Raw genomic sequence first — 17906 nt, 5'->3', positions numbered from 1 at the left:
AAAAAAGTTTTAAGGTAAACTCATTCTTTTTGAATTGCAGATTGAGCCTAGTTTCAAAACCATGTGAGTTGAATGCAGTCTCACATCAATATGTTCTGCTCTGAGCAGGCTCCATTTTTTGTCTCTCTAATTCCATAGGAAATTACTGGATTTTCTCAGAATTCAGTTTTTTGAAGGAAGTGATTCCTGAGTTGAAATAATGTCACAAGAATTTTGATAATATTACCATATATGTTTTTGTACTGCTGTTTAGAGTTACTGGAGTGATTATACCAGTATAAGCATATGTTAGTGCTGGTTTCTTTTGCCAAGTGTATTTAAAGCCACCATAGCAATAAAGGGCTTGAAAACACGCAGCAGTCAGTGTGTCAGTTGGGTTCCTGAGTTTGGGTGATGTCATCTTCAACAGGTGAAGGAAACCTCCATGAACTTGCAACCTGGAACCTGGCATTTTTCATGTAGCTTGAGAGAGCAGCTTGCATCTGTTGAACACGTTTCAGGAGCTGAAGTGTCACCCTTGTTACACACAGAGGTCCAAGGAACGATGTCTTGCTCTCCTACCTTACTGCTTTAGGCTTGTGCTCTGGCAGTGCTGCAGGGCTGTGGTGCACGCGATGAGCTGTCTCCAGGAGCAGCCAGCACTTGGCTGCCTGACAAGAGCTGTGAGCTGTGATGTTCACATTGTGCCTTGGCATGTTTCTGAGAGGAGGGCGTAGGACCTCTTCTGTGCTCTCACCTAAGCTTAGGCCAGGTAAGGCTAAACCCCATCTCCATAGAATCACAGAGTAGTAGAACAGTCTGGGTCAGAAGGAACCTTAAAGACCATCTTGTTTTAAGCCCTCTGCCATAGGCTGTGACACCTTCCACTAGACCAGTAGCACAAGGCCAACCCAACCTTCTTGAGTATTCCAGGGATGGGGTATCCACAGCTTCTCTGGGCAACCTGTTCCAGTGTCTCACCACCCTCACAGTAAAGAATTTCTTCCTTAGGTTTAACCTAAACCTTCCCTCCTTCAGCTTAAAGCCATTCTCCCTTGTCCTATCCCACTATGCCCTTGTAAACAGTCCCTCTTCAGCTCTCTTTGAACTCCTTTAAGTACTGGAAGGTGTTCTAAGGTCTCCCCTGAGCCCTCTCCAGGCTGAACAACCCCACTTCTCCCAGCCTGTCTCCCGAGGAGAGGTGCTCCAGCTCTCTGATCACCTTGGTTTCAGGACCCTCGCTCCACCAGGTCCACGTTGTGCCTGTGCTGCGGCCCCAGATCTGCACGCTGTGTTGCAGGTGGGGGTTTCACAGAAGGGAGCAGAGGGTTGGTTAACCCTGGCCCTGCTGTTTATCACGGAGCACAGTACCGTATTCCCGTATTTTGTGTCCCGCCCTCAACAGTTCTCTGCTCCCCGTCTCTCACGTAGCCGCGCGCCGCCCGCGCCGGCGTGCCCGTGACGTCATTGCGCGCCCGCCCCGTGACGTCAGCGCGATGGCGGGGGAGGCGGCGGCGCTGCTGGCGGCGGCGCGGGCAGAGCTGGGGGCGCGGCGGCTCTCGGCGGCCGAGGAGCTCTTCAGCCGCTTCATCGCCCGCAGCCCCGCGGGGTAACGCCGGGCCCGGGGAGCGGGGCGGGCGCGCCGGGCGGGCCCCTGCTGACGCCGCTCTCTCTGTCCCCGCAGTGCCCGCAGCGACCTCGCCACGGCGCTCAACGACCGCGGGCAGGTGCGGTACCTGCGCGTGGAGTTCGCCGCCGCCGTGCGGGACTTCACGGCCGCCATCGAGTGCCAGCCCGGCTTCGAGGTGCCCTACTACAACCGCGGGCTGGTGCGCTACCGGCTGGGTACGGGCCGAGCCGGGGCGGGCTGGGGCAGCGCGACCCGGGCAGCCCCGGGGCAGGGCGGGGGCACCTGCCTGGCACGGGCGGGACGGGGGCGGGCGTCGCTCCAGGGCAGGCACGACACGCGTTCTCAGCAGGGTCTGCGCCTTTAGCAAACGCTGCCTGCCCCGTGTAGGCGCTTACACCCCTCTGTTCCGAGCTGTGCTGCTGAGTCATTCGAAACGGTGCTAGTCCCTGGAAAGTAGGAGGAAAGGTGTAGTTGACTTGTGGAAAAATTTGCACTGGGGTAAACAAGTCAGTTCCAAACACTACCATTAAATCTGAGATAAAGCATCTCCCAAGCAGCTGTAGCTGCGGTGAGCACAGCCTTCTCGACTTCCAGTGGGCTGCCAGCCACATCTGGGGAGTTTCCTGCCCGGTTTTTGATGATGCCATCACAAAATGACAGCCCTGTGCCTTTTGTTAGAGCTTGGCTGTGTCAAAGGTCAAGGGACTGGAGGATGGAGCCAGGCTATGGGCCAGCTGGAAGCACTGCCTGTGTGCCAGCTTTAAGGCAGCCTCATTATTGGTGTGGGCCTTTTGTCTCCTTGGGAATAAACTGGCTGAACTGAGCCTTAAGTCCATGTGAGGTTCAAAAATACGCATTCTGGTTCTTGCTATGAAACCCTTTGACTCCCAGTTGTGTCTATGGAGAATCCAGATGTAGTGGATCCACAAAGTAGCTGCTACTTTGTGGGTGTATTAGGAGGTGTTCTTGAGTTGTGAGAGGTTTATGAGCATGAGCACTTAGAAATAATTTTACTTTTCCTTTTCTTCTTTTTTGGGACAGGAGACTTTGATGAGGCCATGAAAGATTTCAGGAAAGTATTAGAGTTAAACCCCCAGTTTGAAGATGCTGCATTGAGTCTAAAACAGGCTATTCTTGATAAAGAAGAAAAACAGAAACGGGGTTATTGAAAATTCAGGTAGTGATGTGGTGTGAAAATATTCGCCTAAACATGTGATTTTTGTCATTGATGGGTGAAACACAAGATCAACTCTATCTGTTATGACCTGTTGAAGAACTTCATTCTTAGGTAAATAAGTTAAAAATGATTATGATTGCAAAATAATCAGCATTTGAGATTTTTATTCTTGAGGGAAAGTATAATGTTGATCTCTGTGAGACACATGTACAGATTTTGTACAGAAATACTTTGTAATTCTATAATAAATGTATTGGCCAGATTAATTGAAAATAAAAATGAGCATGTACTTTTTATCTCATGATTGTCTGCAGAGTTTACTGTAAAAAATATTCATAGGAGGAATTGCGCCTTTCTCTTTCTTGTTAAAGAGATCAATTCCCTGAAAAGTACAGTGTGAAATCCATCTGATGGAACTGGCTGTGGGCACCCAGGCAGCTTCATTTCTCACATGGTAGGAGAGACTGTTACTGAAATCTGTAAATCATCAGCAAGAAACACCCTTACGTGTTCTAATAAAAGAAATACTCTCTGATAGCTCACATGAGCATTAGGATTTTGTTTTTTAAATTAAATTATGACAGTGACATTTCTGCTTCTTACGGTGAGTTCCTCTGGATGGTCCTGGAGAATGCACAAGGCTCTCTGAAGATGGTGGAGCCCTTTGGGTGAGTCATGGGAGCAGACTGGAGCGTCTGGATATTCTTCCCGGCAGCCTCACTGAGATCACTTTCAGTGTGGAGATGAAACTGCAACAGCTCCAGTGAGCAAATTTGAAACAGGGCTGAGAAAATGCTGCTTTCACCTCTCATGCTCTTGACACTTGACTGCAGCCATTTGAAGTTACAGAAATATGATTCGTAATACCAGGACGTGACCATTCAGAATTTGAGAAATAGGCAATGACCATTTTTTTTCCCCTCAGAAGTCTCATTTTTGGACTTTCCTTGATATACTAAGCACATGCTTTGCTAACATTTGTCTTTGTGTTCTGTCTCTAAAACAACACAGATAATTCAATGACTTGACACTCTTCATGCCACCTCAGTCTTATCTGAGAAGTTCTACCAACTCTTGACTGATGGTGAGAAGGTGGGCTAGAACTAAACCTGTTCCTGACTGACAGTGCTGAGACAGTTAAAAAAGCAGTAATGAACAGCTGAATGTGACTTAGGAAGTTTTACTGTGAGAAGAGAGATCACAGTTGTGGTTCTGCACAGAACACTTAAAATGACAGGATATAGATCAAAATATTAATTGAACAATGAATTGAAGTGAATAAGTATTTTAGAAAAAAAAAAGATGCTAGAGATAATAATCCAGCTTGTGTTTTGTTGAATGTTGCTTAATTACTTCTCATTCAGTCATTGGCACAGAAATACTGCACGGGGCTGGGAGCAATTGCCAGTTCTCCACAGTATTTCCTTGTCTCTTCTGTGAAAGGATGAAATGTCATCACATGTTTCAGCATAATCTGGAATTCTTTCAAGGTAATTTTGGCCAGTAGGGTTTTCACATTTTCCCCTTTCACATGCACAGAAGTCACTTAGTTCTCTGGCTTTCAGGTTTTCAGCCTGAAATTATTAAATAGCCCTACTGGTTTCAGTTGGGGTAGAGTTAGTTTTCTTCACAGTGGCTGGTATGGGGCTGTGTTTTGGATTTGTACTGAACACAGGGTTGATATTATGGAAATGTTTTTGTTATTGCTGAGCAGGACTTGCACAGAGCAGGGCTTGTACTGCCATGCTGGGGAGGAAGTTGGGGATGCTTGAGATGGTGGGAGGAGACACAGGTGGGACAGGTGACCCAAACTGACCAAAGGGATATTCCACACCATAGGGCATAATGCTCAGTATATAAAGTTTATAATAAAGCCCCCAAACTTGAAGAGGACGATGTATTTAGTAACTCCCCTTGTCCTGTGAAGTTTCCTGTTATAAAAGTTTAAGAATTAAAAGCCTAGTGGAGAGGAATAAAATTCTTTTATGTAATGTTTTGTGAAATTCAGGCAACCTCTCAGCCTGTAAAAGGAGCAGGGTTGTGTGCTTTGGATGCTTTGCAATGTGAGGTGCTGTAGCTTTATACCTTCACTGGGCTTTAGGGGTTGTCTCTGCAGGAGAATTCCACACCTCTGTGGAGCTCCTGGGTCACACTGCCTCTTCCACTGCCCTTGTCAAAGTCATGGGGTTGCACTAGTAAGTCAAACAGATGGTTGCTGCTAATGTACTGTGACTCTCTTTACTCTGGCCAGAAATATTTCAGATGTGAGTAATTCTCAGCTGCTTTTCTCAAGGTTTCCTACCTATAAACCTGCTGTCCCAAACCCTTGACTTTCCTTCCACAGCCATCACTGGCAGCCCCTCTCTTTCCCTGTAGCCAGGGTTAATTTGGCAATGACTAACTGCTCTCACCTGATGATTTACCCCTAAACTTACAAAAACCCCGTGAATTCAATAATGCATAACAGAATATCAAAGAATAACATCACTGCCTTACAGAACACAGCAAGGAGTAACATCATCACCCTGTACTTTTTCCTAGGACTCCATTTGTCCTACTGAAATATATGGGAGGAGGTGTTGTCACACAACTATCCATGTTGCAAGGCCTCTCCCTTGCTTTTGGAGAAACGTGGGAAAAACTGACAGAATGCCAATGTTAGCAGGACACTGAGCAGTGGGAGAAGGGTTTAATGCATGTTTAGTGTAAGTGCAGCATGGAGGACAAGGAGAGCCTTTCCAAATGGAAAGCTGCAGCACACTAGGCCAAAGAGTTTGGTTGTCAAGTAGACAGAATATGTCCCCTCCACTGCAAGGGAGGTTTAGTCAGCACGAAAAGCCTGAAACTCTTGGGCTGTTCCAAGTGAGGGCTGCACTGTGCACTTCTTGTCTAGGTAGGTAACCTTGTTAAAAAGTGACTGAGGAGAGAAAGGTGCACTATTCCAATTTTGTGGGGATTTAACACCTCTGTCTCAGTCAAGCTCAGATAGGCAGGTTATGTTCTCTGTTGCCTGTCAGGAGGGGAAGGATTCAGAAAAGCAAAAACAATGTTCAAAACTGAAGATTGCTAGTGGGAGGATAATATCCAATATTCTTTTATGTCAGCAGATGACTGTTCACCTGTCTCATCCTTTTAACAGAGAGAGAGGATGGATCAGTGAAACAGATTCGACCCCAGCCACTGGCCTTCATGCAGAATGGAAGGTCTGGTTGCTTTTTATGAAAACAGTTTGCTGAGAGATCTGGTCAAGTTGGAGGCCCCCCTTTCATCATGTTATGACCATTTGAGCTGAACACTGGTCTGTTTACTAAGATTATTTCCAAGATTCTCCTTCTAGGATCCCTTTAGTGCATGAGCAGGGAGGGATTGGATGCAGTCCAGAGCATTGCTTCCTACATCTCATGGTGATTAGTTCTTTTATCGCTTGTGTTTGTAGAAGGAGCATGTGTAATGGGCCTGAAGGATATCCTTGTCTCCTAGCAAGGAACAGCTGGTCCAGCTGTGTCCCAGGCATCACAACAATAGATTTCAACCTAACTCCTTTTGCTATGGAAAAGGCTGATCAGTGCTTTCCAGGCTGGGGACTCCCCAGCATGGGGACTCTGGTGTGCCTCTGTCTGTGCTTTAAAAATAACTTCTTTCCCAATTCCTTTTCTCCACATTGGCTGAATAGTGGAGGCTTGTTCAACTATAGTGATATGACCAGAGTGGTTCCTGAAGGCTAATCCAAGGAACATTTTAAGCCCATAGGCCTGAAAACTGCAGTCTAGGACAGAAGTTAGGTGTTGTAGTTCCATCTGCAACACCTGAGAGGTAGGAATAATCCCAGGAGGATGTAGGTGCAGAGCAGTACAACCATGCAATAGTGTGGCTGAATAATACCTTGGGAAAGAGACCCTCAAAGGTAAACAGAGAATGCCTAACCCTAACACACCATGAAATTCAATGTAAAAATCATCTACATCATGAACAGCAACCAAGGTAGGAGAAAGAGACCAAGGATGTAGAATTGCTCTGGCTTGTCTATTGGAAGGGGGAAACCTGAAATCCCTGTTGAAATGGGAATGCAGGTCTCCCCTTTTCCATCTCCCTTCCAGTGTATGTGGAAGAGAAAAATCTCATCTGTCAGGTGGTGGGTGAAGGGTATGGAATGCTGCTGGACCCCTTCCTGGTTTTCCAGGGAAAAAGGGGAGGATCTGGGATATCCCACTTATTGCAGACAAGTTTATCTAGATATACTCTGCAAGGCTGCAAAACAAATGAACCTTAGTGACACCAGACTAGACCTGATGCTAACCTGTGTGGCCCGAGAGTGCTGAGAAGAGATAGCATTTTGTCATTACCATTTTCCCTTCATCCCAGACTACAAATTTCTAAACTTATGAGTTTGCTGCTGTTAAAAACAGGGAGTGTGTCTCCTGGCAAATGCATGGGAGCGGTAACTTGCTGGGCTCTGCAGTGTGGACTGTGGACAGCAGAGTGCACTGCTTGTGCAGCAGAAGAAGGTAGTACCCAGGCAGCTGCTGAGGGTCCTGGGGTCCCAGCACCCTCCCATTCCTTTTTACAGATCTTACTCCTTCAGCAGGTACAGCTGTAGGAGGTCATTTATTCAGTAATCATCTCAGGCAGGACTGTAGCTTTTGGAAAGCGAGCCACATGTGTGCACTGACCAGCCAGCCTGGGAAGGCAGGGGCTGTAGGAGCTGGGAAACCCTCTGGAGATTGCACTCGAGTGTACTGTCAACACGAGTGTGCCCTCAGCACGAGTGTGCCATCTGCCCCCTCTGTGCTGTTGTTGAACTTCTACATGTGCTGCAGCCACACCTGCAGTTACAATGTAGGCACATCCTGAGAGTGATTACGGGTGGTTGTGTGTCAGGTTTGTACTTAATCTCTAAAAAATAATAAGAATTATAAAAACAAAAAAGCTTTCTGTATATATAGAAACAAAAATATACCAGGTGTCATTTTTGCTCATGCTAGAGTATCCATTAACTCACATTTTATAGAGTTAGCCTTTTCCATACAGGGGCAGGTGAGAGGAAAATGAGGTTTCCAAGCATGTCAGGTTTATGTAATGATTTAGACAACACTCTGCATTAGTGGGAAGAAGCATGAGCCCTAGTGTTGCCTGCTGGAGGGGTGCGGGCAGTGATTTCTGGGCTCTTTGAGGCCAGTGTTGATACAGCAGATGGTTGCTGTTGTACATTAGCAAGGAGATGTTCTGTGCTTACATTGCTCTGGTGTATTTTTATTTGACTTTTCAGATTTGCACTTTTAGATTCAGATGGGAGGATTGGCAGTCACTTTATGAAGTATTAGAAGAAGTAGCCATAATCAGGGCTGGAATAATTTTAGTGATCTGCAAGTCCATATGTGAGCAGCTGAAGAAACACAAAGTGTTATTTTGCAGCCTTGGGTCATTTTCTGGTAAGTTTTCTTCTGTACCCACTTCAGAGAGGCAAGAGGTTGCAAGATTTGCTGATCCTGTTAGCAGACTCAAGAACTTTCCAGTGCTGTCCCACCATCTGGTCTTTAAACTTCACGCAAATAGTTCTGGTGGTTCCTGCAAGAAGTAGCTCCTGTGTCCAGTGGCACCATTTGGAAAGCAGCCAGCACAAAAGAGCCTTCAGGTGCTGTTGGAGACACACACAGAGGCTGTAGTGAGGAGTGATGCTGGAGCAGAGAGCTCAGCAGCTCTGGTTGTCCAAGGGTGGATGAAGCTATAGGAGAAACCCTACTCTTTGGAGGATTTGAGCCATTCAAAAGCATTTGGAATATGGCAGTGTGCCTTAGTGCCTTAGTGTTTGTCTCTAAAATTTTGGATCTGTTTTTTCTCAGACGGGGGGTAGTCCTGTTGAAAACCTGTTGAAATAATACCTGGCTCCAAAACTGCCTGCTATGACTCAATTCCAGCATGCCCTGCTCTGCTGCTGGCATCTGCTCCAGGGCCACTCCACCTGTGTTTGGCTTGGCAGGGAGCTCTCCTCCTTCCCTCTCTCATGGGCTCAAGCTGAGACCATGGGACTGCAAATCCTGTCCATTCCCTGTTCTTGTCCCTGTCCCAGAACTTTTATTTTTGAGGTCCTCAAGGACAGGCTCTGCATCACTTATGTCACAAAGCATGGTGACCTCTCAGGACGAGTACACAGGGCCTGGTGTTCTTACCAAATTCAGTTTACGTATGTCCTCTTAGATCTGGAGCAACAATCCATACTGGTCCAGCAAGCACATAGCCCTGGAGACTGTCAGAAGGGTGACCTGGAAAGCCTGAGAGCAATACACAGTGTGTTTGTGTAGTTTTTAAAGGATACACACATGCTGCACGTTAAAGGTGATATCAATGTTCACAGTCCATGCTCAAGGCATTTCAGATGCCAAAGTCAGAGCTCCTGAATCTATGAGAAACATCAGGTCAGGGGTGCATGGAAGTGGTTCTTTTTCTCCTCCACAACTTACCCTTCTTCTCCCTGCTTGAGCTGCACTGTCTTCTGCAGGTGCTGCCAGGTTGTGTGTTGGTAGGAGAGCACGCTGCCACCAAACAGTGCACATACACCTAAGGAGAAGAAAATGTGCCACTTGGTCTTTATCAAATCCCACTTTGCAGAGCATTGTCTTGTCTTTGCCTTTTGCAGAAACTACATCTGATTAGATTTAGGCTTCTTTGAACACTTCCATGTGGCACCTTCTATCGGAACCTGCCTTGAATTTAAAGTTGGTGCCAAGGAAGCCCTCAGGCAGTTTGGTAAATGAGAGGCTGAGACAGGACAAGTTAAAACCTCACGTGCTGCAGTGTATCAAAACTAGACAGAAACTCAATCTGGTGCCTGCTGCAGCTGCACACTTAGGAAGCAGCACAAGCCAGAATTGCATCATGTTCATTTCTAGCAAGTTCAAGAGTTGAGGTGCCTATGAAAGGCTGAGTAAATAATGATGCAGTTACTTGAGCTACCGATGCAGGGTGAACACACCACGGCTGGTATCAGTACATGTCAGCACAGGCAGTTCACTCAGCTGGGTGCACAAGGAGCAAAGCATTCTTGGGTGACTGTCCCGGGTTTTTCTTTGCTCTCCTTAGTCCTTAGAGGAGAACAGGATCTTAAACTTTAAGACCAAATCCACATGCCTCTTCTTCTCTGCCCATTGGGCTAACACCCAACAGGATGGATGACTGGCTAAGACAGATGGGAGACAACAGAGCTGAACTTCATGTGGATATTTGGATATGTAATATCCCAATGCTCTAGACATTTTGAGCTGAAGTGATATGAATCTGATCCTACACAAAGCCAGAACCACCATATAAAAATCATATTTACATACTACATTCTTTTGTTTACTCCAGCCTGTCCAATCTCAAGTCAACTGGGTGACAGAGGAGATTTAAGAAGAGAACTGAATCAAAGCTGTGCACCAGTCAGAGTAGCTGAGTTGAATGCTGGCTAGGGTTTAAGTCTGTGAGATGACTAAATCTTTTTCTCAAAGTATAGAGTCATAGAATACCTCAGGTTAGAAGGGACCCATATGGATCATCAAGTCCAACTTCCTGCTCCTTGCAGGACTACCTCCAACTAAACCACATGACTAAGAGCATCATCCAGACTTCCAGGATAGGGTCTGTGAGTGGGAGGTGAGCCTCTCACTCAATCCTACCTGTTCCAGTTGCTGTGCCAGGGTCCTCATTGCCAGCCTTTTAAAGTGAGAAGGATGTCTCACCCTGGGGCTGACAGGTACCGGGCAGAATTCTGCAGTAAACTCACTGCCATTAATCTCACACCTATTTGAGAGGAAAGATCAACAGATATAAGCAGAAATTAGGGCTTTGCTGATGAGTTCATTGGACATTCAATACTACTTGCCCATCCACAATGATGTTCCATCTTGGGCTGTTGTTGAAGTCTGAAGATCCAGCCACCCAGCAGTTTTCCAGGTATAACTCAACACTGGGGCTCTCATCTTTCAGCTCCACCTCAAGAAACACAGGCTCCATGGGTTGTTTGAGTATTGTCATGCTGGGCCCATAGAACTCCATGAAGGATTCATCTCGAGAAAATGTCAGGGGGTTTTGTTGTTGTTTAATATTACTTAAACTAAAACATACTTTGAAATTCTCTGATTTCCATAGGAGGAGATTTACCTTTGGACACTCTTGAAACTACATTCAGAGCTTGTCTTACCCTTCTGTAAGCTGCAGAGGAAGAAATGTTAGTGAGGTTCTTTAGTTGTAAGTAAGGCATATCTTAACAAGGGAAATTAGGACTGAAAGAGTCTGAGAGATTTACAAATGGAGGAAGAGAACTGCACACCTGCAATATTTGAATGTGGAGACATGATCCCGGAGCCAAAGGAACGGGATGTGGCTGGGTCACTGGAGAAGGCACCAAGCACCAGGGTCTCTTTTGCTTGGTAGTAGCACAAGACTGTTAGTCTAGAATAGAAGAAACAACGTTTTTCTTGTTCACATCTATTTCCCAGCAGCTGTACAAAAGTGAGCAGTGTCAGCATGCAGCAGCTCCTACCTGTAGTCTGGGTCTCTTGTGATTATTGGTATGCTCTGTCCTGGAAGAGTCTCTTTCTCATAAGAGATTTCATTCTCATAAATAATGTGGTCACCTTCAAACTGTGCATATGGGAAGCTCATTACAAATTCACTCTTCTCAGGAGCTGGGCCAGCGGACCAAAAGAGAAAATACAGGAGGGGTAGAGACTTCCAGAAGGTGTATCTGCTCTGGCCATGGACTTACCCTTACTGAAGTGCCACAGGTAGTAACATGGAACTTGAAGAAGGCGTGGGCTTCATTATATTCTTTAGGCTTGCAGGAGCTGTCCCTTAGCTTGGTTTTACTCATGTCAATGGCAGGAACTGTCTTCATTTGGGCAGATACCGTTATGGTACCATCTGGGTGGCATACTGAGAAAGTCAGAGAGTTGATTATGAGCTCAAGAAAGAATCACACATCTTTTTATTGATTGATTAGTTGCATAACTTACTTATAAATGCTGAAGAATTAAAACTGCAGCTAATGGAGAACATCTGTAAGGTCTCCATAGTTCTCACTTTCCTTAGGGCAACATCAAACCTTGCTTTAATTTTCTGAAAGGACACTTCCTGCAAAGGAGGGGATGGAAGAGGTCTCCTGTTATAGTACGTCATCCATTTGTACAAAGTTCTGCTCCTTAGCTTGTGCCACTCAAATATTAACAAGTCACAAGAGTTAAGTCAGTGTGAAGACTTGAGCCTGAAGCAACATGGGGGCAAAAAGACAAGTTTTCTTGTGTGGATTTATCAGTCACTGTCATGGAGATAAATTTAGGCTGATTATTGCAGAATAGTGCAGATTAATACAGCATCAATTTTCCCCTGCCATGTCTTAATATTTCTACAAAAAATTCCTTTAAAAGAGCTTCTTTCATAAAAGCTATATTGAAATATTGTTTCTGGCTCAGTGCAGATGGGACATTTTGCCTCATCTTACTAAAAAGACTGAGGAGTTTGTTTTTGAAGACAAGTGGGGACTGCAGATTGCATAATACATGGCATTACCAGAAGGGTCCATGTCTGATACCTCTTATCCTACTTGCTCTGGCTCAGAGTCCTTCCTTCCCTCTGGAGGTTTTCCAATATGTGGAATACCACAGCACTACAGACTGTGGCTGTAGGACTCTGTGAGAGCAAACAGTCCTCTGTGCTTTAAAAAGGCATTGCTGAACAGCTCCTGTACCTCATAGATGAGTCCCCCAGCAAACAGAGGTATTTGCAAGATCAGGTGTGTGGAGTTGGAAGCTGCAAGGTACCCATTGCTGAGGGCAACATGCCAGGTCAGGAGCTTGTTACCAAGGTACAGGTCCCAGTACTGGTGCAAGCCAAAAGTGGGCAGGGTTAGGTACAGGTTTTCCTCATCACAGGAACCAACTGCTTCTGGTACTTCTGTGGGAAGAAGGTGGGATGGAGAGTTAGCAGTGCAGGAAGGTTTGAGAGATGAGGTTTGGCCCAGGCAGGGATTTCTGTCACAGGTAAGAAATCCCAGCAGCCTGTGCATGCTGGCATTTGTCTGCAGGGCTTGGCTGTGTTTTAGCAAGTCTGCCAGCTCACATCTGGTGGGATGGGAGTCCTGCTTCAACAGTGGCCTGCCAGCTTGCTTCCAGGACCATTCCCTGTTTCAGTAAGGCAAGCTGAGCTATGTATATAAATACATTTGTTTGATCAACCTTCTTTGAGCTGAACCAAGAGGTATTTCAAATATAAAATAGGACAGTGAGGGGACTGTCATCTTTGTGGCATGCAAAAACCTAATAAATTTGAGAAAATACCAGACATCCCAACTGTTTCAGTAACCTGCCATGTACAGCTCTTAGTGGATGATTTCCTCTTACAGAAATGCTGTCTTTGGAGATTAGAGCACTCTTTTTGAGTCAGTTAAGTTCTGCCCTAGATGAGGAGGCAGAACTGTGTTTGAGGACAAACTGAAACTTGTAGCAATGTCTGAAAGTTTTGCCAGTAGATGTATGTTCATGTTCTGAGGCATCTTGTTCACTGAGTTTTCAAGCCAACTTCTTCTACACACTTGTTTTATTGCTCTCAGTGTCTCGAGGGCAGATTGTCTTGCCAGTATGCAGAAGAGCTGCCATCAGTGGAGCAGCAACTTGGCTGTTACCAACAATGAGCTATGGAGGGGTGGGGTTTCCCCCAAAGCTCTCACCCTCTGATGCTCTCACTGAACTCAATGACAGCCATGCTGTTGATGCAAACCAGTTAATGTCAGGAGAAAGCTTACCAATATCAGCAATGACACACTCCACCTCTGCTGAATGGTAGTAGGGTGTCATCTCCAGACCCACGCTAAGGGTGTAGTTGACCAGGAGGGTGTATTTTGTTTCATTTCTATTCACATACTAAAACAGAGAGAAGGGTAAGGCTGCAGCAGCTTTCAGAATAGGCAGGCATTTATACTCTGAACAACACTAAATAATTATTCCAACACCCTCCTCTCCCCTGCAAATAGCTCAGGTTCCAAAAGCTTCACTTCAGCTGGCCTAAAGCTATTCAGAAATCTGGCCTGGATTCAGCAGCTCTTTCAGCCAAACATAAATGTGGAGAATGTTGTGCTTTTTCAAAAAATGAACACAGAAGTGGATGCAGTGGTGGTTCCTCTGTAGCCCACTGGTGAAAGAGCTCATAGAGGGAGATCCAGGTCCAAATCCTAATTCTTCTTTACTGAGAGTGTGGGCTGAACCCAGGGGAGTAGGTAATCATTTGAATAAAGCGTGTGAGGAGATACTTTAAGAGATCCCTTTCAAAATCCTCTTTTCCTTCACTGAAAGTTCTCTGAAAGCAAAACCTGGTGTTCAACCTGAAAGAAACACTTCTGGATTTTTTTTTCTTGGTTTGATCCTTAATGCAATTTGACTGTGGTTTGACTGCAGCCTGAAAACTATTTGCACAAATCCTGTGTGTTCTCAATGTTCCTTGTAACAGCATCACAGCTCTGTGTGGTTTGGTTTAAAGAGTGGTAGAGGACTTGCAGTTATGCATCCTCCCACTGAAGTGAGAGGTTGAAATCCCTCTGTGAGTATATACCTTTTACAAATATTTTGATTACAAATGGTCTGAAGCTTAACAAAAGTACATTTAGAGTACCCTGAGCCTACTTGTGGCATGCTCGCACGGGGCATGGCCTGTGCCACCAGTCAAACAGTGGGTTCAGGAGTTACTGGATTTTTGAAACTGGTGTTTGCCAGCGTTGCAATAATTGATTTATTTTTCCAGGACACTCCTGTTTCAAAGGGCAGCATCTAATACAGACTTGACAAACCTCTTCCTGTTGAGTGTGCACTTGGACATTAGCCATGCTGACAGGCACTAAAGTAACATTTCATCCCATCTAATTACACTTGATACTGATCTCCTAGAGATCTATGGAGAGCAAGGTGGGGACATAAAAGCCTCTAATCTTAACTCAGATGATCTCAGACTCACTGACAGCTTTATGATAAAGGAACTGTTGTTGGTTAATAAAAACTGGACCATGTACTGCCCCACCTCCTCCACTCTGCTGCTGAAGTGACCAGCTGTATCCTACCTCTTTCAGAACATATGGATCATCAAAAGAGACTTCCAAGATAAATGCTTTTGTTCCATTAGAAAAGGGAGTTTCATAAATCTTGAAGCTGTGGTGCTGTGCTTCCCTCAGGGAAAATGGCACATTTCCTACTGTGATTGCCACCAGAGAGACATCAGGAAGAAAGTGTCCAAATGCAACATTAAATCGCCGTTCCTCTGGCACAGTATCTGCAGGGAGAGAACATCAAATTACTGCTGATGTGGATCAAATAGCAAAGACGGTTGGGGTGGCCTCACATTCAAATTCCAGGAAACTTAGCCAACAGCCATCTCTTTAATGGCTCTGATTAATGAGTGTTTGTGTTCTAGTCAGATCTGAAATACTCTGAGTACATGAGAATTGCTTCAAGCTGCAGGAGATTAACAACAAATACATAGAACTTTATAGAAAGTGGGTTCAGTGACTTTCTAGAGGTGCACTATGATGTGCAATTTCTTTTCTTTAACGAAATCTAGAATCTAGTTCAGCCACATAAAATTTGAAAAATTTATCATAATGTATAGTAAGAGGCTCCTTTTTCTTTCTATATCACTTATCCAGACAGCTCCAAGTATGGTTAGTGCCTTAATGCATCAGGAAATAAAATTTAAAAACCATGACTGCAGCACTGGGTGGCACAATGATTTCAGTATGCTCCCAAGGTATCAAATGCAGGCAGTTTGGGGGAGAAAATACCATCAATGAATGCTGCTCTCAGACACTTCTTGTTCCCAGTGTGGTAACTGCACATCACAGCATCTTTATGCCAGTGTTCACTGGAAAAATCCAGGTATTAGCATGAAAGGAATTTTTACCATTTTATCAGCAATTTATAAGTTAAGGCTAAAGGGGTTTTTTTTGTTCTGTTTTGTTTGTTTGTTTGTTTGTTTTAATGTAATACTTGAATGTTGACTTTGCCTAGAAAATTTTAAGTGGGAGTTGAGGACATTCTGATGAATGTAGATGTGTGGCACAGGTCAGGTGGAGCAATGTAGAGCACAGCAAAAGATTGGTAAGAGTCAACGAGAGGAATGACTTACTGTTGATAACAGTTGGTATTTGTGGCATGAAAGGTGTGGTGATGGATTTGATGACTGTATACTTCGTGGTTTGCCAACCTGCATCCATCCATGTGTGCTCCAGAAACAGGTCAATACAATAAATGACTCCGTATACACCACCAGATATGGAGCTCTAGGAGGTAAAATGTGTGATTAAGTCTTAATTCTCAATAACTTAATAAAGAGATGACTGAATATGGTTAAAATTCTTACACTGGGAAGAGCAAATGGCATTCTAGTGCAGCATGGCATGGATTTTGCTAGGGAATTTTGCTTGTTTGTTAGGCAGCTTGGCCCATTTGTCTGGACCATGTGTGGCTCAGATCCTGCTGAGATCCTTAATAAAGAAGTATCAGGTCTTGAGGTCTTTTTTTTGTTTTTACCATCCCTGGATTACCAGTCATGTCTCTCGTTCTGTCTATTACACAAGTAGGGAACTCCTGAAGGGGATAAGTGAAAATCAGACCAATGTCATCTTGTAGGAATATTACCAACTCCTTTCTAGGTGTTCAAGGTGGATGGAGTTTTGAGCAACCTGATTTAGTGAAAGATGTTTCTGCCCATGGCAGAGGAGTCTGGAGTATATTGTCTTTAAAGGTGCCTTCCAGCCCAAACTATTCTCTTCTGTTCTACTGAACATTCCTTTTGACATTGCCTCTGTATCTGTAGATTATGTATTGATGAAGAATAAACTGTGTTCAAAGCAGGTGACTGCACCCCAATAATATGCCGAGAACCTGTCCCTTGATAAATCATGCTGTCTTGGAAATTGGCAGGGAAATTACTCATTGAGCCAGGCCAGAAGTTTACCAGGACTAGTGTTATTACTGAACGACACAGACAATTAAATTCCAGTGTCCAGAAATCCCTTCACTCTTAATGCCTTAATATGTCTTATAGATTAACGAAAGGCAACCTCTTGCTTCGACCATGTTTTGTCATAAATTCCTAGTTTCTAAGTGAGTACTTTCAAAACGCAGAGAAGAAGTATCTAGTTCTTCAAATATTTATTGGATCTACAAATTTTAAGCAGCAATCAATCAGTATTTGAAGTTATCATGATTTGGAAGCATCTGTAGTATGGGCCCTCAAATCTATTTGTGTGTGCCAGATTTGCACTAACCTCTAGCTTGCCTCCTTCTGCACCAACAGGGATTGTTATTCTGATGTGTGTCTCGTTGTGCTCCATTAAGTAGTTCATCTCCTCTGGATTCACTATGACTTGATCATCCACTCCCATTACGATGCTTTTAGACAGAAAGGTGGATTCCTGGACCACTAGTGTGGGGATAACTCTTGGTACAGTCCATGTTAGCATAGTGTCGGTGAAGCTGATGCCACCTGTGATGTTAGATAGACAGTTCCAGAGAAGGGGCAATTGGGGTTACCCCTCAGTCCTGTCTCTGCCTTTCCCTGATTCCATTTCACCAGAATATCTCTACAGCTTTCACTGATGCAACACCTTGTAGGATATTAGCCAAATGATGGCTATTTTGTCACAGAAACCCTGGCACTCGAAGGAGACCTGAATCACCAGTTTCAGATGAATCATTAATTTTTTCAGAAGAACTGGTAGCTGTGCTTCCAGCTACCTGCTCTGTTGTCCCAGGGCTCACTGGCAGAAGGAAGAGGGCACAGAGCAACTGTTTGGTCTATTTGAACCTTCTTGAAATATTGACTTTGAGATCTTGACAACTTAAAACCTTGTGCTTCCTCATCACTTGTTCACATTAATACTCTTCTGTGAGAGCCAGGTGCAGCCACCACTTCTCTGCAAAAAGCCAGGCCAGTCCTCCCTCTCCAGAGAAAAGAAATATGTGAGTTTCAAGGATGCAGAGCTGCATGCCTTGCGTGAAACTGTATGAAAAAGAAGAGCCAAGGCTGTGGGATTAGTCCAGGGGAGACTCCTTGGCTCCTCTATAGCAGTTTTGCTTGTTTCCAGTTTCCTGCATCTAATGT

The 17906-nt window shown here is 44.8% G+C and overlaps 2 protein-coding genes across 2 annotated transcripts; one reads left to right on the top strand and one right to left on the bottom strand.

Annotated features, from left to right (window-relative positions):
* Positions 1-1451: 1451 nt before the first annotated feature.
* Positions 1452-3375, top strand: TTC32 (tetratricopeptide repeat domain 32). Its single transcript, XM_066180563.1, has 3 exons — positions 1452-1588; positions 1664-1824; positions 2651-3375. The coding sequence occupies exons 1-3, from the start codon at positions 1476-1478 to the stop codon at positions 2776-2778; spliced, it is 402 nt and encodes a 133-aa protein (XP_066036660.1). The 5' UTR covers positions 1452-1475; the 3' UTR covers positions 2779-3375.
* Positions 3376-8015: 4640 nt separating this feature from the next.
* On the bottom strand, positions 8016-17265 carry LOC136287545 (zona pellucida sperm-binding protein 2-like). The gene is made up of 15 exons (XM_066180325.1): positions 17071-17265; positions 15927-16080; positions 14866-15074; positions 13561-13678; positions 12508-12713; positions 11777-11894; positions 11530-11696; positions 11305-11405; positions 11092-11213; positions 10923-10973; positions 10645-10828; positions 10439-10562; positions 9245-9341; positions 8954-9055; positions 8016-8421 (listed from the first exon to the last, which is right to left on the bottom strand). The coding sequence occupies exons 1-14, from the start codon at positions 17263-17265 to the stop codon at positions 8964-8966; spliced, it is 1938 nt and encodes a 645-aa protein (XP_066036422.1). The 3' UTR covers positions 8016-8421; positions 8954-8963.
* Positions 17266-17906: the final 641 nt, after the last annotated feature.

The sequence above is a fragment of the Chamaea fasciata genome, unplaced genomic scaffold (assembly GCF_029207755.1).
Source record: "Chamaea fasciata isolate MVZ Bird 193981 ecotype frontalis unplaced genomic scaffold, bChaFas1.0.hap1 SCAF_3, whole genome shotgun sequence".
In the NCBI taxonomy this organism is placed as follows: Eukaryota; Metazoa; Chordata; class Aves; order Passeriformes; family Sylviidae; genus Chamaea; species Chamaea fasciata.
This window is presented reverse-complemented; position numbering and strand designations above follow the sequence as displayed.